General features: G+C 35.3%; 3 protein-coding genes and 1 pseudogene across 3 annotated transcripts; 2 read left to right on the forward strand and 2 right to left on the reverse strand.

Annotated features, from left to right (window-relative positions):
• Positions 1 to 703: 703 nt before the first annotated feature.
• On the forward strand, positions 704 to 2,186 carry LOC149899839 (trypsin, alkaline C-like; the record flags this gene model as incomplete). The annotated part of the gene is made up of 3 exons (XM_090113809.1): positions 704 to 891; positions 1,402 to 1,660; positions 1,893 to 2,186. Coding segments are annotated over 3 exons (741 nt in total), but the record flags the coding sequence as incomplete, so codon positions are not given.
• A 2,039-nt stretch (positions 2,187 to 4,225) lies between these two features.
• LOC149899840 (trypsin, alkaline B-like) lies at positions 4,226 to 6,397 on the reverse strand. Its single transcript, XM_090114011.1, has 4 exons — positions 6,352 to 6,397; positions 5,496 to 5,679; positions 4,988 to 5,243; positions 4,226 to 4,525 (listed from the first exon to the last, which is right to left on the reverse strand). The coding sequence occupies exons 1-4, from the start codon at positions 6,395 to 6,397 to the stop codon at positions 4,226 to 4,228; spliced, it is 786 nt and encodes a 261-aa protein (XP_089970137.1).
• Positions 6,398 to 18,797: 12,400 nt separating this feature from the next.
• Positions 18,798 to 21,428, reverse strand: LOC149899841 (trypsin, alkaline B-like; annotated as a pseudogene).
• Positions 21,429 to 21,829: 401 nt separating this feature from the next.
• Positions 21,830 to 23,276, forward strand: LOC149899842 (trypsin, alkaline B-like). Its single transcript, XM_090114012.1, has 4 exons — positions 21,830 to 21,875; positions 22,145 to 22,328; positions 22,417 to 22,672; positions 22,971 to 23,276. The coding sequence occupies exons 1-4, from the start codon at positions 21,830 to 21,832 to the stop codon at positions 23,274 to 23,276; spliced, it is 792 nt and encodes a 263-aa protein (XP_089970138.1).
• The last annotated feature ends 1,196 nt before the right edge of the window (positions 23,277 to 24,472 follow it).

The following is a 24,472-nucleotide window of genomic DNA, read 5'->3' on the forward strand; positions in this document are numbered from 1 at the left end:
AAATTTGGTAATCTAGTATTGTATTTGGGCATTTTTGGCAGTGAAGATGCGCAAGTACCTTTGTGTGGGTCAGCAGAAATAGCATTACTGATTGGATTATAAATAATATTGAACAATTTTAATCGTTTTAATTATTATAAACTGTTCTGAGCCACAAATCATATCGTAGAAACCTTTATCCATGTTTTGGAAAATCCGTAGATAATAATATTATTTACTAGCCTTAAACAACAACTGAATTTAATCGCAATTCGATATAATTATCGATACATGCAATCTACATATTTGGAGAATCTTTATAAATAATGAAAATGCAATCTTATCGAAATTATAAGTATGCAGGTATCATACTTGCTACTATTGGGGGTGCTGTTTACAGCAGGTAAATTGATAATAATATAATTTTGATTAAAATATTTGTACCTATTTACATTTTTCACCTTCTGACTTACCCCTTTAACCCATTGAGCACAGATCCGACCGCGACACAATAGGTTTTCTATTGTGTCTGTGATTCCGGGGCCTGATGGATTAATATTCTGTTTTATTGCTCGTTATTTCATTTTATTATCTTTATAAAAGTCTCGAGTGAGATAGTGACATTTTTATAAAATTTGTATTTCAATTCATCACCATTTTTATCTATTTCATATTTACCTTCAATTGGTATTTTATTGGTGAATTATATTAATGTACAATCTTATTTGCAGCATCTTCTCAAGCTGAAAGTCCATTTATTGTCGGTGGACAAGATACCACAATTGAAAAATATCCGTCTCTAGTACAGATAGAGTTTTATTTCCCTTGGCTCGGACTTTGGGATCAGCAATGCGGTGGAAATATTCTTACTTCTTATTGGCTTCTTACTGCTGCGCACTGCTTTAATGAATGGTAATTATAATTTTATTTCTGATAACCTGCAGTACGTCTCATAAATTCACGTATCATAAATCTTATATACTAAGTATCGTTATTTAATCTATCGTATTTTTATTAAAGATCTGATTTTATCAGCTGACTAGCTATGCCCCGCGGTTTCACCCGTATTGTTTCGCTCCTGTTGGTCTTACGGTGATTGTATATAGCCTTCCTCGATAAATGGGCTATCTAACACCGAAAGAATTTTTGAAATCGGACCAGTAGTTCTTGAGATTAGCGCGTTCAAACAAAAAAACAAACACTTCAGCTTTATAATCTTCTTCTTATATATAAAAATGAATCGCAAAATGTGTTGGTAAGCGCATAACTCGAGAACGGCTGAACCGATTTCGATAATTTTTTTTTATTATATTCCTTGAAGTACGAGGATGGTTCTTATGTAGAGAAAACGTAAACATGTACCACGGGCGAAGCCGGGGCGGACCGCTTGTATTACTATAGATTCAACTTAATCTATTACAGGTGGTATGATCCTAAGAAGACCCGTATACGAGCTGGTTCCTCTTACCGTCATACTGGAGGAAGCGTGCACTACGTAGACTTTGAACGCAATCATCCAGACTACGGAAAACTTTCAAGCTATGACGCCGATATTGCTGTCTTTAAACTGCTCACCCCTCTCGTCTACTCACCATCTATACAGAGAGGAGTTATTGTCAGCAGGGGTTTTGTTTTACCTGACAATTTTCCTGTAGTTCACGCTGGATGGGGCACCATTCGTGTAAGTATCTTCATAGTTACAGAAACCTTGTTTTTGAACCTTATATTTTCTACGAAGTGAAGTTTGATAGCGAAGTATCTCGAATGGCGTCCGTTTTTAATTACTCACAACCATTATCTCGAAGCATAATCTTCATTATTTACAACCTATGTTATCATACGAATATATACCATTATCAATTTCTGATTCATTGAATGAATTCAAAACTAACTTATTCACATTTCACATACAGTACAACGGGCCATCATCTCACGTACTTCAAGATGTTACAATCACCACGGTGAACAGAGAAGTGTGTGCTTCGCGTTATGGACCAAATACAATCACTGAGAACATGATCTGTGCTGGTGTCCTCGACGTGGGTGGTCGTGACGCTTGCCAAGGAGACTCCGGTGGACCGATGTATGCTGATGACGTCATAGTTGGCATCATCTCCTTTGGAATGGGCTGCGCTGATCCTAGACACCCTGGTGTCAGTGCTTCTGTCGCATCTTACACTGATTGGATTATTGAAAATGCACGATAAATAAAGGCATATGAATATAAAAATACGTTGTTTTATTATTGTCTACATACATGATAGTTAAAACATATTTTATTACCGTGTGATAAAATATGTTTTAACTAACACTGAACACAAGAACACTGTTTATGAGTCTTTTATTGTTTATTTTTTTGTTGAAACCAGTCCACCGAACCAGATTTAATATTTATTCAAATAATTATTAAATATATCACTGGTTTATTATATAACTTACACACAAGCAAATTAGTAAGGAAATATAAGAAGCTAAGGAAAAAACCTAGGTTATAAGGTCGAAAGTGTCTTTGTTTGTCTTTCTTTAGAAATGGTGTAATATTAAACGTACCCTAATGTTGCATCCTTTTATTATCTTAATATATATAAATCTCGTGTCACATTTAATTATAATAAAATTCGCACACCATGTGCAGTTCGATCCAACTTGAGAGATAGGATAGTTTAAACATGTAGGTACCACGGGCGAAGCCGGGGCGGACCACTAGTATCTATATAAGATCAAAAAGTAAGAGTGGTAAAGCACCCTTACGACTGTGTTTTCTTGATGACATGCCTTTCGCGGAAGATGTTCCAAAAAAAGTATAATAAGCAATTATAAATTATAATAGTAAACAATAAAACATATTTTATCTAAACATGGACAGTAGTAGGAAGGAGGAAGTGAGTCATATCAATTCGATGAAAAGATAATCCAATTTAAATTGACTAATCGCAATTTAAAAAACAAAGGTATCGTGAATCATGCTTTATCCTCACTGAAAAGCGCGGTAGATCTAGTGAGCAATGTGGGAAAATTGTGAGGTATTACAAAACCTTTATTGACAACTAGCTGTGGTCCGGTTTTGCCCGCAGTGCTCCGCTCCTGTTGGTCTTAGCGAGATGATATATAGCCTATAGCCTTCCTCGATGAATGGGCTATCAAACACCGAATGAATTTTTCAATTCGGACCTGTAGTTCCCGAGATTAGCGCGTTCAAACAAACAAATAAAATATTAGTATAGAGTATAGAGATTTGGTTCCTTTTTGTGGTGTTAGAAGTTTCAAATACAAAAATCTTAATTTTAAGATTAAAATAGAAAGAACTAGAAAATTATACCGAGACTAAAAAGAGGACAAAAAAGCATGAAAACTAAATGTTTAAAATTGTATGTATTAATAATCAAAAATAAACGTTGTTTCTAAATAATAATAGGTAATATTTTTTTCCTAGCAAGTAGACCTTTATTAATGCATTTTTTTTTATTTATGCAGCATTTCAGATTGGTATACTGGTATATTGGTATATTGGTATACATTTTTCGATGGAATGGTTTATTGTCAAAGACCAAGGTCTTATTAATGTTGCAATTAGCATAGAATTGATAAAAGATCTTTGATATGATTTTTCATTCATAAATAATTAAATTATTCTGTCGTTGTCCTATACATTCTGGATTCTCGGTTGTTATCAAGTATCAAGATATTCGTTATCTATTTAATAAATAAAATCAGTTGTATTTTTCAATTAAAATAAGGACTGTTTATGTAAATCTTTATTGTGGAAATTAACTAGCTCTGTTTGCAACGTTATAATAATATGTAGCAAGTGAAAATGAGAGGCCAGACAATCCTAAAACGATTGAACGATATTATTATAAGCTATTACAATTTAATAACTTGCAATGTAAGATACATACATATAAACATATTCATATGTTCGGGTGAAATCTTGCTACACAATTTTGAAGCAGATATCTTAAACAGATTGAACTGATATACACATTCAATTTGGATAAAACTTTGATACCTTCAGCTGAGTCATAATAATAGATTTATATGGTCACAGGCCTGTTTATGAAGATAGGTCGATCCCAGTACATTTTCAATTATTTTTCCTCTTGCCAATTAGGATTGTTAGAGACCAGTCAACAGATATTCATGGAGATAATAATAAAACAACATACGTCATTGACATGTTTTTATTTGAGGAAAATGTTCAAACAATCGGGTGCTGCATCCATCGAGCAGGGTAATGGTCATTTAACTATTGAGCGTTCGTGATAATCCAATCAGAGAAAGCACCGACAGACGTGCTGATGGTAGGGAAGTTGGTGTCCTCGCAGCTCTGGGTGTAGGAGGCCACGCCCACTATAACATTGCGGTTGTAGAATGCGCCGCCAGCGTCCTCATGGCAAGCGCTGCGCACGCCCCAGTTCCAATCATTGACACAGAACATGTTCCCAGTGATTGTCATGTTATACGGTTGATAAAGGTACGCGCAGACTTCTCTAGGCATCGATTGAAGAATTGCATTTTTGAGCCTGAATGATGGCCTCGCGTGGAACTGAAATTGGAATGTATAAACTCAAGTCTTAGTTATACGTGTGTGATGTAAAAGTTTTTTATAATTTCACGAGGTGCTCGTTTGTTACTCTCTAATTTCTTGAAAAATTCAGTACAATAAAAGCTAATTTAAATTAATTATCAACTACCTAACTACAGCTTTCCTGTCGATTAGTAATTTAAAATAGTTTACCTAACGGGAAACTCAAATATTCAGCACAATGCCAATAATAAAATGATCAGTGTTTAAACAATACGTACATTCAGCTACTTATTAATTCGATTAAAATGAAAGCTCTTTAAATCAAGCTTTTTAAACGAGCATAATCATGTTATTTTCAAAGGCTAAATAAACCTATTACAGACAATTTTTGAATATTGACTTCCATCGGAAAAGTTTTGTATTTAACAAAGTTTTTATTCATTATTTCATAATAGCAATACGTCATAATTAAGTACTTACATAAGGGGCTCCCCATCCGGCGATGGTAACGGGAGAATTGTCTGGCAAGATATATCCCTGCTTGGCGATAACTCCAGGTCTTATAGACGGGGAGTACTCGAAGGGAGTGCTTACTCTAATGACGCTAATGTCAGCGTCGTGGGGTGCGGGATTCGTGTAGTTGGGGTGGTTGCGGATAATGTCTATGTAGTGCACGCTGCCACCGTACTCACGGAAACTGGAGCCAGCGCGAATACGAGCGTAGTCCGTACTGTTCCTGTAATAGAGCATTTGTTTGGAAGAACGCATCGTTCACAGCGACAAAGATAAATAAACTGATACAACGCTTATGGGCCCGCTTCACAATAAGCGGCGCTTGGCGAGTAGGGGCATCTATAGGCCGTAATGCCGTAATGGCGGCAAACGTCGATGATCATTTGTTGGGCCAACGCTCCCCATTGTGAAGAGGGTCCATAAGGTAAATTAATTGTAGCTGCTGTGAAAGCATTTAAAATAAAAAAGTACTTACTGTATAGGGAAGCAATGTGCAGCAGAAAGAATCCAGCGAGAAGATAAGATGTTTCCCGCGCAAGTTTGAGTCCAAGCTCCATAGAACGGGATGAAATGTTCAACTTGTACTAAAGAGGGATACCTCTCGATGGCAGTGTCCTCACCACCGACGATACGAGTATTTGGAGTACATTGAGAAATTGCTGCAATGAAGGCAAAATATTAGCCAAAAAACGGAAAATTAGCAAAATATTCATTAAAAAGACAGTGATCGTCAACAAAATTGCGGCCAAATTTTGACTGCCAACCTAGTCGATATATATTCTCCTAATTATAAATATACATAAAAGTTTGGTTTTAGCAAAAAAACTGTGAACGCACTAATCCTGCTGTGGGATCTTAGACTATTATAAAACAGTTGACAGACAACTCCGCCACAAGGCTTTCCAAAATAAAATTCGTCGCTGGACAGTTCTCTGTTATAATTATTATGTAAAACAAAAATGTAATATTACAAGATTTTAAAAGAGTACCTAAATACGGAGTTTTTTTGTTAGAAACTGCTTTCCGAACCGGCGGTTAATATTAAATTATGTATTTTAACGTTTCAAAAGTGCTTGAGTTGAAAGAATAAACTTATGAGTTTAAAAAAATAATGATATGATCTTTCTTCGATCATTTCATTCGATCTTTCGAGAAGAAAGCAAAATAGAAAGAAGGTTAATGTCATGAAAACAACATACAATAATAAGAGGTACAATACAAAAAGAAAGTGAAACTTCTTTAGGCGCGTTTAGAGTAAAATATCTTTGAATCTTGCTAAAGAAGTTTCACTTCTAATGCGTGTGCTCAGCACACATGATCTTTTTTTTTACCTGCTAGGAGCAGCACACCCATCAGAGGCAAGTACAGCACCTTCATTGTTGTTGTTGTTGTTTAATTGTATTTGACAACAAGATTTCTCTATATAAATAGGATTCTCCAGATATAAAATCGTGCATATCACAATTACGAAGAATTTTGATTAAGTTAATTTATTGTCATTTATTATCAAATAATAAGATTAACCTTAAGTAGGTACTGGAAATTATGTGCTTTTTTTAATACCAAAGAACTGTGAATGAGGTCTCTCGTACGCATAGGCACACTCAAACTCAAACATTTATTTATTTAATTACTTAGACTTCTTCTAGAAGCACTTTTGAAAGAACGGCAAGAAGAACCGGCAAGAAACTCCATAGTTGCTCTTTTTCTTTTACATCATGTCAGTTTTACAATTTAATTTTACAAAATACATAATATCGTATACTATAAAAAGAATTTTTTTTTTATTTTACTTATAAATTTAAAAATAAATTCAAAATTAAAAATATGCGGTTAAACAAGTTATTTAATGCGGTTTATTTTTCAGTCATCAATTTATTTAAAAATTCCTTTTAATGAACTGATAATTACATTTGAAGTCGCACATGCTTCGCGCTTACTGACATCTTCAAAGAAAAATACATATTTTAAAAACTAATCTTCTAAATGCAAAAATATTCGGTATGCATACCGAGGATATGTACAGGTATAACATACTAAAATGTAACCGAAATCTAAAACCTGACCCTGAAATCTGTGTCCGCTTTGCGTGAAAGGTATTTCATCCTCACAAACGCATTTGGTACCCCAAATGCGTTTGTGAGGATGAAATGTATGTTGTAAGGATGGATGTGTATGTTGTTACTCATTCACGCAAATACTACTGAATCCATTACAATGAAATTTAGCACACATAGGTACCTAATATTATAGATAGAGGGTAACTTGAGGTTTTATTTCAAACAATACTGCTTCTTTTCATATTATATGAGGTAGTAGTCACACGTTACATATAAGTACTTTGACAACGTTTTACTGCGATTTTCCAAACATGAAAATTAATCTCTACATAGTGGATAGTGGAATATAATATTATAATAATACTAGAGGTCCGCCCCGGCTTCACCCGTGGTACATATTTGGCAATAAAAAGTAGCCTATGTCCTTTCTCGGGTATCAAAATATCTCCATACCAAATTTCATGCAAATTGGTTCAGTACTTTAGGCGTGATTGAGTAACAGACAGACAGACAGAGTTACTTTCGCATTTATAATATTAGTATGGATATACAGGGTGTAATCGTTAAGTGTGCACAGGCGATTTTTCCGTAAGTATTACAGATAACAAAAAACTTTAAACTGATATCGAAAGTACTTAACCTAATGAGTAAAATGGCGGTAATAAATTTTTAAAAATAAATCGAGAAATATCAAAAAAAATATCTTTAAACCCTCCCATACATTAAGTATGAAATATGAATATCCCATATACCTACATTTACTATGAAAGATTTTAGCTTTCTTTTTCTTTTTTTGGTTTTCTGCTTTAATTACTTCGCAAATTTGAAGTGACATTTTCCACGTTTTTCCGGACATTTTCACGCATTTTCCGGATATTTTCCGGGAATTTTCCAGGCATTTTCCGGACATTTCCCTGACATAGCCTGTAAATGTCTGGAAAATCCCCGGGAAATGCTCGGAAAATCCCCGGAAAATGTCTGGAAAATCCCCGGAAAATGCCAGGGAAATGTCCGGAAAATGTCTGGAAAACATCCGGAAAATCCCCGGAAAAAGCCTGGGAAATTCCCGGAAAATAACCGGAAAATGCCTGGGAAATGCTCGGAAAATGCGTGGAAATTTCCGGAAAAACCGTGGAAAATCCCTGGAAAATCCCTGGAAAATATCCGGAAAATGCGTGAAAATGTCCGGAAAATATCCGGTATATGCGTGAAAATGACCGGAACATGCGTGCAAATCCCCGGAAAATGCCAGGGAAATGTCCGGAAAATGTCTGGGAATAAATAAATCATTAACTTGCAAGTTAAAACGAAATACAATCTATTATAGTTTACTAGTAGTTTTAGCCACGTGGGCAATTCCTTCTGTAAAGTTTAATAAATAAATAAATTAATAAATAAATAACGTAGAAGGAAATTGATCCTATCTCAGATCATTTTTAGGAACTTTATCATAGAGTTGGGATTAAATGAAGCTACTTTCATTGAATATTATCTTGTCGATATTAATTAGACCGTAACGCAATTTAATCAAAATTCGTTGAAATAACGATATTGCATCATTTTGTATCTCATGAATTGTATTTAAATAGAGAGTCACATATACTGCGGACTTATATGAAAATTATCAACAATGAAGATGCCACGAATTTATCACAAAGAAACGAGGAGACTTGCAGGTTATAAATACTAGGTACAGTATTTTCATCATAATGTTTTTTGTTGTATTTCATTAGTGTAATATTGTTTTAAAAGTCCGCAATCACATTGACTACGGCAAGACTGCTAATGATGATACATATAATTCAAAAGCGTTAAAATATTAAATAATTTATTTTGAAGAATCAAAAATATTAGATGTTCTTTATAGAGTGGCAACGCAGTTGGTGGCTCGCCCGGTGTTAAACGATCAGTAATGAACATTGGCAATGGCCTCTGTGAATGCGTTGCCTGCTTATGAGCTGAAAAGCATCCTTTTTTAATGTATGTCGTAATGCTTGGCCAAGATCTTGCCTGGTGGTAAGTGAAGATATGGTCTAATATGCAACGCGATTCCCTTGAAGGTACCTGTTTACACTTCTCTTGAAGAACCCCAGCTTGCACACACACATTCATGAAGCCAGCTGCTAAGCATCCAGCCACTTGCGGTTGGGATATAGAAAGTGGAGTCGAACCACTTAGCCCGCTTAGCTTTGTTTTTCAAGTTAAAAGTTGTATCACCATAGTACACCCAGGCCCTATATTGTCTCTGTCGTAGTTATCTGGTTGAATCAGATTTTTGATTGACTGAATCTAGACACGCGGCAGCGTGTCAAGCCAAGTTCAAGCGAAGAGAACTGGCGAGCAGCGGCCGTGTGTATATTTACACGAACCATTTCGAGCCACTTTTCACCCCCTTATAACTCGAAAACTATTTATGTTAAATAAACCAAATTTGGTACATATCAAGAGGACCTCGAGATAAACAAGAACCTTAAATTTCATAAATATAGATTAAACAGTTGCGTAGATATTAATGTCCAAAAATCGCAATTTTTAAGACTGACTGACTTATAGACATATACAAAACCTAACCCACTTCCAGATGACCTAGAAAGTTCAAATTTTGTAATCAACTAGGTAATAGTGAGTGTACAAAGGAAAAAATCAGAAAATACTGAATTTATCTGTATTTAATTTTTTTTTCAATGACATTAATTTTGTTTGTATGGAAAAATGGAAAAGTTAAAAAAAATAGAAAATATTATATTCACCATAATAGTGTTAAAATATAGATCAAAACTAATCAGTGGCAGAAAAAAAAATTGAAATCCATCAATAAATGACTGAGATATAGATTATTGAAGTTTACATATTTTAGCGCGAAACATCTGTGGATTCGATGCGCCTCTGACATCACACTCACTCGTGCTAGTATCGCTAGGGCAGATTACTTCGATTGCATGATTTCTTTATTCAAAACTGTTATTAAACATAAAATTAGTGATGCAACGAATACTACTTTTACGAATACGAATACGAATATCAAACCTACTATTCGGCGAATACGAATACGAATACGAATATCTCGCCTTGGTAATAAAAGACTTATTTATTTAATGAATGTTTACTCTTCTAATAATTAAAATTTACAATAGGCAAATTTTTATTTAAAAAACATAAAATTCTTAGATTTTCTGGTTTTAGGCGATTTTTTTTTTAAGTCTGGATGTTTCCAGCCGTTGAAAAAAGGCTTTCTTCTCGCCAAAAGGCCAGTGGATCAGCAGTCTCTGCACACGTCATATTTTAACGCGCGATTTTTAAATCTGTAGTAAATAGAGTTGCGTACAAAAATATTCGTTTTTAAATATTCGTATATTCGCCGAATACGAATATTCGTATTCGTATTCGTTGCATCACTACATAAAATAAAAGAAAATTGTAATAAAAATATTGCTCATACAGTTAAAAATAATATATAATTTTACATATTCACATTTATTTATTCTTTATTAATTATGAGTGTTTAGTTTAGTTTTAATTTCAGTACAATGGAAGAAGGCTTCGTCGAAGGTCGAAATGATTTAATTTGCGTAATATTAAAATTATAATAAGTGAAACTTCTTAGGCGCGTTGAGAGTAAAATGTCAAGATCGCGTCATGACAATACCGTCGCGTCATGGAGTAAGGCGACGATTCTTCTACGACGATCTTTGCATCTTGCCAAAGAAGTTTTACTTCTGACACGTGTGCTCGGCACACACGCTTTTTTCAAACTTTGCCCTTTTTCCGGAACGGCTGGACCGATTTTGATAGGACTTGCACTGAAAGATAGTAGATGTAACCAAGTAAGAATCTAGATACTAAACTTAGGCAATAGCCTGAACAGTTATACAAAAGTTTTTAAATAATATATTTTTATTGTTAATTAATACCTATTCTTCATCTTGAAATGTGTAAGATTGATTAATGCAATATAATTATTAACAAGTGTATTATTCAAATTCAAATTCAAACATTCATTTATTCAATTAGACTACCTACTATTTAGTAGCACTTTCGAATCGTCATTACATAGTATTTTAACATTTACCACCGATTTGGAAAGCAGTATCTATGGAGAAGAATCGGCAAGAAACTCCATAGTTGCTCTTTTAAAATAATGTCAATAAATTTACATAATATGTAACTTATATCTAACTAAGTACATAATATGCCAAAGAACTGTCCTGTGGTTTTTACGCGACAACCCTCCATGGGTCTTTATCGTCCATATACTTATTCCTGAATACTGTAGTACGCTCTCTGAACTAGTACATTTTTTATGTAAGTTTTAAATTTAGAACTACTAAACTCTTTATATATTGTGAGGAATTCTATTGTATAAGCGTATATCTTGACCCATAAATGAATTTTTAACTTTGGCTAATCGGAAAAATGGCATTTCAATTCTATTCCTGTTCCTTGTGCCATAATCGTGTCTATCTCCTACTCTTGTGTGTAAGTCAGAGCTTTTGTGTACATGCAAAATATTATTAAATATATACTGTGATAGTACAGTAAGGATACCAGTATTCTTAAAATGATCTCTTAGTGAGTCCCGAGCACGTAAATTATATATAGAGCGAACGAAAACGCAAGAAAAAATAAAATAAAATCGTTTATAAAAAGCATTAAATACATAAATTAAATCTTTGCAAAGTAATTTTCTGTACAAAAAGTAAGAAAGAAAGAAAGAAAAGAAAGAAAATACATTTAATCCAACACACATAGATAAAAAACAATACAAATATAAACAATACAGAAATACAGAAAAAAAAACAACAATGCAATGTGTAACAAACAAAAAAAAAAAAACAGACAATGAAAATTACAAAAAAAATAAAAAAAGGATGTTTGTCGTGCATTTAAAGTAAAAAAACATAATGAGTGTGGTTGAATGGATCACGTGTGTTGGATAGGGATAGACCACTCAGGAAATCTGCGGCCTTAAAGCCGCAGCACTGATTTTCAGTGGCTCCCATATCGCAACTGACGTTTGCAGCGATAGAGGCTACAAAATTATAAGTCGCTTGATTTATAAACAATATTATACTTACATACATTTCAATATTTATATCCATTACACAAATACTGAATAACAAATACTATATCTATGCAAATGTGCTATATACATATATAAAATGTGCGTACCTACTATATTATACATAAGCCACTCATATACTATTTACTCATATATATCCTATAATTATATAATACGATAAAAGTAAATAAACTGATAAAAATAATAAAATAACAGATGAAATAAAATAAATAAAATAATATTGCCTTATTTATATATATATAATTATATATTATTAAAGAGCAACTAAGGTTGGCTGATTTGTTGCTGTATTATAAATTTTTTGAATCCATTACGAAAGCTCGGCAAACTGCTTTTATTTCGCAATGGTGGAGGCAAATTGTTCCAACATTTAGTTGCTCGATATTTAAAGGCACCTCTGAATGCCATGGTGTTGTGTCGAGGCATAGCTAATCCAAATAAAGACGCCCTCGTTCTGTATACCGTGTCCGAATTTCCCAACCAGGATAATTTTTCGTAGAGGTACGAAGGTACATTAGACCGTATGACTGCAAACAGCAGAACGGCAAAATGCAGCCTTCGACGATTTTGCATGTTTAAAATCCTGGCCTTGTTCAGGTATGGCGTTATATGGGATCGGGGGGGCACATCCCAGCAAAAGCGGGCGCACGCATTTTGTACTCGTTGTATAGCTTTCTTTGAGCGCGCGAGTATTCGATCTCCATACAACGCGTCCCCATAGTTAAATTTGGACAACACTAAGGCATCACATAGTCGAATTCTGAGCTTGGTCGACAGATGGCTTCTGATATGGTAGAGAACTTTGAGCCGGTAGTAACAGTTAGAAATTGTTTGATTAATATGCTTTTCAAACCGCAGTGACTCGTCGAAGACGATGCCGAGATTGCGAACCTCTTTCACCCGCTCTATTGCCTCTCCATTAACGTATATTGGGGGAATCGATTGCTCAATAGTTTTGATGTGATGTTGAGTCCCCAGAACCATGAATTTAGTTTTAGAAGGGTTTAAAACCAAGGTATTTTCTTGAGACCATGTAGCTATGCGGGTGAGATCGGAATTTAGCTTTTCGATTGCTGTAAGCTTTTCCTGAGGCGTAAATGAAATATACAGCTGAATATCATCTGCATAAAGATGGTATTTACAATGATGAATATTGTTAATTATATCAGCGGTGTATAGGATAAAAAGTAAAGGGCCCAATATCGTACCTTGAGGAATTCCTCTCTTAAGACCTACAGGTTGCGAATAGCAAGTCTTGCCATCATTGTCTTCCACAGCCACACTTTGACATCGCTTACTAAGATAACTCCTGAACCAACGAATAACTGGGTCATTTAAACCGTAGTAAATTAATTTGGCTAAAAGGAGTTCAATATTTATGGTGTCAAATGCTCTGGAATAGTCTAGCAAGACCAAAATGCTGCACTTACCATCATCTTGAGCTTCCAATATATTGTCCACTACATCGAGTAGAGCGGTTGTAGTGCTCCTACCCTTTCTAAAGCCTGATTGTCGATGTGGAAGAATGTTTTTAGATTCGAGGAAACCAGAAAGTTGGGAGTGAACAATTTTTTCGATTACCTTGGAAAAACAAGGTAAGATACTAATGGGGCGGAGATCTTTGATTCCCTGTGGATTAGGCACTTTTTTTAGCGGTCTGACTATAGCCTCCTGCCAAAGGTCCGGAAAAATACTAGTATCAAAAGACTTGTTTACCAAATGAGTCAGGGCTGGCACTATGAGCGACTGAGCAAGTTTAATCATCTCTAGGGATAATCCATCGACTCCAATGGCATTGGACTCAAGAGCTTTAAGGGCTTTAACAATGTCAGATTCACGAATAGGAGCGAAATTAAACACATTACGGCTAAAACGTTCCGTTTCATAGTAATTAATCAGGTATTGTGATATATTGTTGTTTCCTGGTATGTTCATGAAATGTGCATTAATTAGATCAGGATTATTTATGTGCGCAGGTAACGACATCTCTTTTTCCGGCTTAATATGTACTTGGTTCTTTATGTGTTTCCATAATATTTTAGGTTTATCGATGTTGCAGTTAACATATTTATTAAAATAGGCATCCTTTTCTCGCAGTATTGCGGACTTAACATATTTTTTCAGATCATTATAGTAAGGTTTGTACTGAGCATGTCTCTTCGCCTTAATCTGAGCTTCATTTCGGCGCGCCATCATAAGTTTTATATTATAGGTGATCCACAGATAATTCTTTTCCTTAATTTTTGTTGTCTTAAGTGGGGCATAATTGTCAAAAAGTACTATTAAAAAGTTTGTCATATATTTTACCATTTCATTAACATCGTCCAAATTAAATATAAAATCTAAATTTATCCTAGTCAGGCAATCATTAAATTCATCCAAGTCAATGTCTTTAATCGGTCTGTAGGTAACCCATCTCGAAGCAAATTTTTGCTTTCGAATATTCACGTCGCAAACAATAAAGGCGTGGTTACTAAGAGGTTCTACGTGATCTACTTGTATGTGCGAAATTGGAGCGTTAGTGCAAACTAAATCTATCAATGTTTCACTATCATTAACAAAATGAGTTGCCTCAGTAACGTGCTGGGTAAGATTCGCGGTCTGAATAAATTGTTTGAATTTATTAGAATTTATTGAATTTTGTTTTAAATTAATGTTAAAGTCTCCTAAGAGGACTATGTAATCGCACCACACAAATGTGCTCAGTGAGTCTGAAACTGCGTCTAAAAATATGTCGCAGTCCAACCATGGCGGGCGATAAGCAGTACCAATGGCGATAGACTTACCTCGTATTGTTAACTTAATCCACATTTGCTCTACTTGTGGGTGTGGAGGACATGATAGTATGCTAAAGGACAGTCCCCGCACTACATAAAAGCCTACCCCACCACCTCGATTACGAATACTGGGCGGGTGCGGAACATGTTTGAGGCGATAGCCGGGTATGCGAGGAGCACGTCCCTCTTCTCCCTCTCGTAGCCAGGTTTCGTTGAGAGCCAAAATGTCCACGGCGTGACGTTCCACCGCTGCAATCAACTCATCGTGTTTCGTTCCCAACGAACCCGGATTTAGCAAACCAATTTTTAAAAATTTGTTTCTGATCATTTGGCTTTAAAATAAAAAATTCTTCGTATATACATTACCCTAATATTTGAAACAATCATATAATAAAAAATAAACATATATAATAAATCTAGTAATTTTAAATAATATATTATGGGTATATTATAACAATTAATGAGACATATGACTTTAATTGAAATATAAATAATTATTATAAGTATATATTGTATTAAAAAATCGAGCCACCCAACCACACATATAAATTCCACAAAGTAATATTTTTTAATAGAGGTATAATAATTATAACACAATACATTCAGAACGTAACAAGTATGATTTGCATAAAGCAGAACGGATACAATTGCAATTGAAATAAAATTATATAATATTAGGTGAACAACACAAAGTCTTACACCAATTTTATATATATTAAATAAAGGTTTCAAAGTAATAAATTTAACATCTGTAACATTAGCCCCTATGTATTTATATGAACGATTCAAAGTTCTACGGTACGATATATTATTATGTACATTGTTTCAAAAAACCCAAGAAAATTGTGTAATGATTTTAGGTTTGAAAATATTATATATAATTTTATGTTCAAATAGTATGGATGTTTCATAATAATTTCCGATAGGATGTAGCATTCAACAATAATTGCTAAATGGTTCAACAACCAAAAACCTGACGCAGATCTGCTTCTGAGCGTATCAAATGAGAAGATGACTTAGCGTCACGTCTGGCAAAGATACGTCCACCGCGGGTCCACACAAAACGCCATTTTTTTGCATTCGCTTCCTCTCTTGCTAGATAAAATAGGTGACGATTTAATGACGTAAGGCGTTCGTTAACATAAAATCTGCGCGGCTGCTCCGGTATATCCATGCCTGACGTATCGGCCCCGCGCCGCACGCGCGCCGACTGCAGCAGCTGATCGCGCACAGTGCGGCGCACGAGACGCACCACAATAGGGCGCGGGCGCGCGCGCAAAGCGCTAGTGCCTGGCGGGCTGTCCATACTCGATGCACGGTCACGTTTCACGCCTACACGGTAAGCACACATCACATCCCGTTCTTCGAGTTTTACACCCAGCTTTTGCGCAAGTGTAACAACGGTGTGCATAGTGTTTTCACCAGTAAAATCGGGAACTCCCGAAATTTCCAGGTCATTTAAAAGATGCGCTTGCTCATTTTCATTAAGTTGTATTTTTAATTTTTCTAATTCCTCAGTCGCATCTTTTTTCGCCGTGTTGCAATCCTCCAACATTTTCACCCTCTCCTCCACTCCGTCCAACCGTAAGCTAAAATCTCCAACTACTTTAGTAAGGCGGCTCATTTCCTCCCGAAATGCGGACAATTCCGCGCGCAAAAGTTGAATCTCGCGCGCAAGTGTGGGTGTTTCGTTTCCCAAGCCAGCGTTACACACATCCACAAATACGTCGGCATCCGTATCTTGTGTTAATTTAGATATCTTGTTTAAGCATGATTTGCATTGCCAATTAGAGTTGTGTTTTGCTTGTGGACTTATATTATGACATTGCCTATGATATACTGTATTACATTTCATACATTTAGCGCCATCTGCTGCCGCGTAAAATTTACCACAAGTGGAACACTTATTGGCCATGTTATTATAAATTGATAGTTTCTTGGTAAATCTTGATGTAACCCCAAGATGGCGTGGATGTTAATAGCAGTACTTTATATTAAGGAATTATTATACATATATTCAAATTTCTAATCTCCTCTATTGGTTACAAAGCTTCACAAAGTAAATAATATCGGACAATATATTTGTTTTAATGTAGTTTTACTTTGCAATATAACAAATATAATTAATTCTCGTATGAATAGTATTTGTGGTTGTTATAATTTCACTTTTAGTTTGTGGGTACCTGTGTCCAGTATGACTAACAGCTGATCGTCAGCTGTAATGTTTAACTTGGCACTTAAAACTTAGTGTTTTGACACAATATCACTGTGGTGTACGCGTCTTGAAGTGCTTTTAAAAACTGTTCACATTTAAAGTATATTTATGTAAGTAAACTATTTTTAAAATTGGAAATAACTGAGAGCTACACTGACACTTCAAACGTCAATTACGAATCCAAATGATAAACGAAAGTAATGATATCCCAACAAAAACATAAATGTAAAAATTGGAGCCAAGTTCAACCGTCGACTTGCCGAAAAAAGAATTGAGATCTAAATGTGTGCCAAGTTCTGTAGACAGTCCAGAAATTTATTTACTAAGATGTATAAAATTCTTAGGTGAACTGAAAACTCAATTGTTTTATTTTCCCTTATAGAACAATGTTTATTCAAAATATGTTTTTTTTTAATTTTAATAAAAGAATTATTTACACATAGCAAACAACTAATGACCTACTGAACCTCATAATTTGACTTGGCTAGTTTTTACAAGTTTCTAAAATAATAACGTTCAATATCAACAATTTGAGAAGATATTATATAGATAAACAGTACCTAAAAACTAGCCTGGTTAAATTATGAGGTTCAGTAGGTCATTAGTTGTTTGCTATGTGTAAATAATTCTTTTATTAAAATTAAAAAAAATCATATTTTGAATAAACATTGTTCTATAAGGGAAAATAAAACAATTGAGTTTTCAGTTCACCTAAGAATTTTATACATCTTAGTAAATAAATTTCTGGACTGTCTACAGAACTTGGCACACATTTAGATCTCAATTCTTTTTTCGGCAAGTCGACGGTTGAACTTGGCTCCAATTTTTACATTTATGTTTTTGTTGGGATATTTAACTACTTGACGAGTTGTGAATGAACTCGCTAGTCAATTCAAAGACGCGATTTCAACATCTCTAAAACCAAGCAACCAACATGCTCATCTAGTGATCCTATTGCTAGTGTAGAGTAAATACAAAAATATTTAATTTTGCTGAAAAAGTTAAAAGCTTGGATTGAAGATTTTTACCGTTGAATAAACACATATACATTTAAACTACGTATGTTGTTTTATTATGCCCTAGATTAAATGGGAAGAAAAAGCACAACTAATAATATTATGGTCCTTGTATTTTTCTGGGCAAAACCAGCTTCTTCCATGGTTAAGAAATCTATATAAATAAAAAAGAGCGTGTGTGCCGAGCACATGTGTCAGAAATGAAACTTTGTTTGCATGATTCAAAGATACCAATATCGTCGCATTACTCCATGACGTAATGGTATTGCCTTGACGCGACCTTGAAATTTCACTCTCAACGCGCCTAAAGAAGTTTCACTTCAAAAAACAATACACAACAACAATCGCCATGAAATATCAAGAGCAGGTGATATTTCATGGCAATATAATGTTTCTACTTATGGATTAGTCCAATTTTGTCTGGTTTTTCTGACATGCAATTGATTGGCATTCATTTAGACTAGTCGGCTAGTTGCGTATAAAAATGGTGTTTATAATTTTATTACTCAAATTACATTTCAAAGGAATTAATATACCATGTTTTGCATACAGGTAGAAGTTCTTCCTCTTGTTATTTAAAATTCCAGATACCCTGACAGAATTAGGCAGATAACAATGAAACAACGTAGTTTGATATTTATACCTCTTTATTTAGCAAGATTTTTCAATTAACAGGGCGTGAGTATATAATTACCGAGCATTAGCAACAATCCAATCAGAGAAAGTCGCGACTGAAGCGCTGACACCAGGGTAAAAGGGATCACCACAATTTTCTCCAAAGGACACGATGCCAACTATGACGTCACCAGCGTACAGCGGACCGCCGGAGTCCCCATAGCATGCGTCACGACCACCCACGTCGAGGATTCCAGCACAAACCATGTTGTCAGTGATTGACTTTGATAAACCGTCCCGATAACGCCTCGCACACTCTGTCCTGTTTATCGTGTAAACGGTTACATCTTGAAGAATGTATGATGGCGGGCCGGCAGTCTGAAAAGCGAATTTTTCATTTGATCTCAATTCAAAACACGGGAAGAATCAAGGAATACGATAGTTATGTATGTCTTTTTTCAGCTAAAAAAGCACCATTTATCACGGCGCCCCTATTTGAGAACACTCCCCTTAGTATCAAGTCTAGTATCGGAATTCTTGGTGTCAATATTTCTGATGACGTTCAGTTCCGCTATCACTTGGAAGGCAAAGCTACACTAGCTTCCAAAAAATTGGGTGTCCTAAATAGAGCGAAGCAGTATTTCAGGCCTGAACATCTATTACTACTGTACAAAGCACAAATACGGCCTCATATGGAATACTGCTCCCATCTCTGGGCCGGGGCACCACAATATCAGCTCCTGCCACTTGATAGCGTGCAACGAAGAGCCGTCAGAATTATTGGCAAACAAACACTTACCGATCGACTTGATTCTCTAGATTTGCGACGAGACGTTGCATGTTTATGCGTCTTCTACCGTCTGTATAATGGGGAGTGCTCTGAGGAGTTGTTTGAGCTGATACCTGCCGCGGAATTCCACAACCGTACCGCACGGCATAAGACCAAGTTTCACGCTCACCATTTGGACCTCTGGCGCTCTAGTACGGTGCGATTTACCCGCCACTTCATTCCGCGCACAACCAAATTGTGGAACAGCCTGCCTTCGGCGATATTCCCGAACACCTATGACATCGAGGCATTTAAAAAGAGAATATACCTCCACCTTAAAAAGTCGGCAACACATCCTCGGACACGTCTGTAGATGCCTATGGGCTGTGGAATTGCTTACCATCAGGCGATCCACATGCTCGTTTGCCTTCTTTCATATAAAAAAAAAAAAAAAAAAAAAAAGTTATTATTTACGAGGACGCTGTATCGTGTGCTTAATGTGCTTGTATAAGCAGTCAATGAATTGTATACTCACATAAATACTTCCCCAACCAGCATGCACAACAGGATAATTGTCTGGCACAACAAAGCCCTGACTGACAATAGTTCCCTTTTGGATATACGGCGAGTACACCACAGGAGTGAGCAGTTTGATAACACCTATGTCTGCGTCGTAGTAGTATCCGTCTTGGTCCTCGTAGTCGGGGTGATTGCGTACAAAGTCTACGTAGTGCACGCTTCCACCAGTCATACGGTAAGTGGAACCTGCTCGTATACGCATGAACTCCACTCTATCACTGTAATAGAGCGTTTCACTTAGACTAAATAAACACTTAAAAGCTATTAATAATTTTCTTTTAAGAGACTTCAAGACCTTGCAAGCATTCGTTAATAATACCACGAACGTAATGGTCCCCTATCAGCCATATATCAACAATCGCAGCTAGCTCTGTCAGTACACAGTGCAATGCCTGTATATTCTAAGGGCGTATTCAGAAAGAAAGCTCGAAACTTATAAGCGCTTACCGACGCTTGTCAGCGCTGGTAACCCGCGCAGGAAAATATATGAACACGCGCCGATAAGCGCTGATCGGCGCCGACAAGTTCTGACAAGCTTCAACAAGCACTGGTCAGCGCTGGGCGCTGCCATATATAAAATTTGTTTTGGTCTGCTTCAACCTGCTTCCTTTGTGTAGAACAAACCAGCCAGCGCGGCGTTGACAAGCGCCGATAAGCATTTCGCTTTCTGAATACGCCCTTAAGCATATCTTTTTTGCTGTAGTAGATCGTGGAATTCATTCGCTCTTATTTTGTAATCCTGTATTTTTGTGTGCAATAAAGAATTTTTCATTCATTCATTCAAGTCATTATAAAACAGACTATATATATGTGGTCCCCTTAAAGAAATGAGACATTTTACGTAAACCAGTATCTATTGCGATAGTACTTGCTTGAAATTTAAAAAAAAGAATTACTCTTCGTTGAAACAGTGTGCAGCTGTAAGAACCCAGTAAGTAGTTAAAATATTGGCCGCGCATTGCTGATCCCAAATTCCATTCCAAGGCCCAAAATATTCTATTTGGACCAAAGATGGATATTTCTCAATTGATTGTGTCTTGACCTCCGACAATACGAGTGTTTGTAGTTTCAGACTTAGAACATGCTGGAAACAAGAATAATAAATATTATGTAGGTTTTATTCTTTCACGAAAAAACTGCTGGACGTATTTTGATGATTTTACAGTAATATAAGTTTAACATGAGACATAAAAGTAATCTTACGCGCGCATATATATTATAATCATGAAATTAATTATAATAACTATTTACTTGCAAGGAGCAGCACACCCAGAAACGGAAAATACGGCATCTTCATTGTAATAGCAGTCAAAGCTTAGTTTCCAATAAAGGAGATTCTCTTTATATATTATATCGGATTAACAAGATATCACTTGTTCTCTATCTCTAATTACGACGAATTTTGATTAAATTATATCGTCAGAATGCATATCAAACGTTATAAATAATAAATTAAGTTGATTCTTTTCTAGGATTTCAAGTTTTAGCTAATCCAAGCATTGTTTGTCATGGCTTTGAAAAAATGAAAATGAAGTCGCGATTATTTATCATTTATCTTTAATTGATAGGACAGTAGCTTCCCTTAATCGATTTCGTCGTAATGCTTGATAGTGCACTTGATAGTGACTGTTTATCTTTTGAATCCTATTTAAATAGGGAAAACCGATTTTTTATGGATTAACATTGACAACCGTAACAATGAAGATGTCGTACTTGCCGCTGTTGGGAGTGTTGCTCCTAGCAGGTAAACAAACAAATTTTATTTAAAAACATTGTTGGTCTGAAATTAACGTCAGCGAAGTCTATAATATGATTTATTTGATTCAACTGTTTTTCCCTGTTATGGTGTTCCTTTTAATATTGTCGTTTCTTATTTAAATATTGTAACTTGTATATTTTATTTGTAGATATTTTCTTATCATATTTTTATAGTAATTATTTCTTACCTTCTCGATCAATTATTATTTATGGATAACTTATATTTTGGTACTTACTATATTTTTATGATTGCAGGACTTTCTCAGTCTGAAACTCCAAACACTCGTATTGTCGGAGGTCGAGACACCACTATCGAGAACTATCCATCTTTAGTGCAAGTGGAATATTTCGACCCTGGCTCTGGATTTTGGCATCAGGATTGTGCGGCCAATATCCTAACTACTTACTGGGTTCTGACAGCGGCGCAATGTAACGAATAGTAATTATTTTTCTCCATTTTATTTAATTTCAGAGCAGAAACTGATACTATTAGAATATCTTATTCCTTTCAATCTTCTCTTTTGCAGCACTAGAGATGAGTACACTCGTATTCGAGCAGGTGCCACTTACCGTGAGACTAACGGAAGCGTGCACTACGTAGACTTTAGCCGCAATCACCCCGACTACATACACCTCTACTCCTACGACGCCGACATTGGCCTCATGAAACTGCTAACTCCCCTGGTGTACTCGCCGTATATTCAAAAGGCAACTATTGTCAACCAGGGCTTCGTTGTGCCAGACAATTACCCCGTTGTGCACGCTGGATGGGGAGACATTTACGTAAGTGTACATTTAAGTAAACTTTCAAAACCACGGTTTTATATTTATCTATTCTATAAAAACCTATGCTAAGTAGTTCAGAGGTAGTTCAATATTTTTAGACAGTAAGTGCACAGATTAGAAACTAGTTGTTTGCCTGGGTTTGATCCTAGACAGAAATGCCTATGCTATTCGAAATGTTGTAGCTTTTCAAGGACAAAATTATTTTTTTCCGAAGTGACATTCCGAATTGGTTGTATTTTTTAAATTTAAGTTGAAGCTTAAATTTAGGAGCTCAATGGAATAATTCTAATTGCAGACCAATGGACCGCAATCAGTAGTACTTCAAAATGTAACAGTCTACACGGTGAACACACAAGTGTGCGAATGGCGTTGGGGACACGGTTTGTCATCACCAATCACCAAAAACATGATCTGCGCCGGTGTCCTCGAAGAGGGTGGTCGCGACGCTTGCCATGGCGACAATGGTGGGCCGATGTATATTGGTAACGTCATCGTCGGCATCATCTCCTTCAGATATGAGAACTGCGCTGATGCCTTCACACCTGGTATCAGCACTTCTGTCGCGTCATATTCTGATTGGATAGTCGCGAATGTTCGATAATTATCTACAGAAACTAGAAAATATAGGGTGATTAAAGGGATACTAAGAAATTTAGATTTTTCCCATTTTTTTTAATTAATGTTGCTCACATAGTTATCAAGAGTTTTATTATTTATTATTTTTCTGCACAAAGACTTGAAATTATTTTAAAAAGAAAAAAATCTACGCTTAACAATTTCAATTATAAACTTAACACACTCTCTCTTTAATTTGATCTCTTAAAAATTTGAATGTCTGCGTTGAATGATTTGTTAAGATATCTGTCAAATGATAAGAACTGGAAATAAAGTAAATGTTTATTAAACATTTTTATCTAATAAAGTTAAATATTTTTAAATATCAATGTGTTTAGTTTTTATTGTGGTAAATGGGACGATTTTAAAACTTTATTGCGCTTTGATAATTATATTATTATGCTATTGAATAAAGTTTCTTTTACCTGTGTTAACATTTAAATCATGAATTTCTAACCATTTTATTATATTTTTACCTCTAATTGAATTAATAACGGATTAGTAGTCGGTAAGATTGTTATCGGCAATAATAATTGATACGTCGTCAGCAAACAGTACACATTTATGCAGTGTTATATTGGGCAAATCATTTTTACATACAAGAAATAATAAAGGTCCAAAGACACTTCCTTGTGGCACTCCACTTCTATTATCTTTAGGAGTGGATCTGTGCATTCTAACGTTTATATCTGAGTGTGCGTGAGCTATTTCTTCGTATTGTTGACGATGTCTTAGATAGGTAGCTCTCGAGCCAATCAAGTGCTGGGTCCTCTTATTCCATACAGATTACATTTATGGAGGAAAGTTTTATGCTTAACAATATCAAAGGATGTCATTTTTACTATATAAGGAGAATGTAGCCAATGACGTTGATTTGTTCTTTTGAAACCCACACTGTTCTTCTTTAATTATGTTAAATTTTTCTAAAAATGAATTTAATTTCCTATACATTTTTTCAAAGACCTTCGCTTAAATCCAGGTCAGAGTTATGGGTCTGTTATTGTTAAGCATCTGTTTATCACCTTTTTTAAACATCGGCTTGACTATTGATATCTTTAGGCAGTTTGGAGAAGTGTCCTGTTCAAAGGAAAGATTTATAAGGTGGTATTATCTATATGTAAAGTAAAAAACTCATATTTTTCACCTTGGTGTAACGATAATTGTCACAAGCATATAATTTAT

This window comes from Colias eurytheme, chromosome 20, assembly GCF_061535395.1.
Source record: "Colias eurytheme isolate Ceu_HAF_F1 chromosome 20, ilColEury1 Martin Lab GWU primary, whole genome shotgun sequence".
Classification (NCBI taxonomy): domain Eukaryota; kingdom Metazoa; phylum Arthropoda; class Insecta; order Lepidoptera; family Pieridae; genus Colias; species Colias eurytheme.

Coding starts and splice junctions, on each gene's coding strand:
- LOC149899840 (XM_090114011.1), bottom strand. CDS start 6,397: ATGAAGGTGCTGTACTTGCCTCTGATGGGTGTGCTGCTCCTAGCAG. Junction 5,680..6,351: donor GGGTGTGCTGCTCCTAGCAG/GTAAAAAAAAAG, acceptor CCTTCATTGCAG/CAATTTCTCAATGTACTCCA. Junction 4,526..4,987: donor CCGGATGGGGAGCCCCTTAT/GTAAGTACTTAA, acceptor TTCCAATTTCAG/TTCCACGCGAGGCCATCATT.
- LOC149899842 (XM_090114012.1), top strand. CDS start 21,830: ATGAAGATGTCGTACTTGCCGCTGTTGGGAGTGTTGCTCCTAGCAG. Junction 21,876..22,144: donor GGGAGTGTTGCTCCTAGCAG/GTAAACAAACAA, acceptor TTATGATTGCAG/GACTTTCTCAGTCTGAAACT. Junction 22,673..22,970: donor CTGGATGGGGAGACATTTAC/GTAAGTGTACAT, acceptor TTCTAATTGCAG/ACCAATGGACCGCAATCAGT.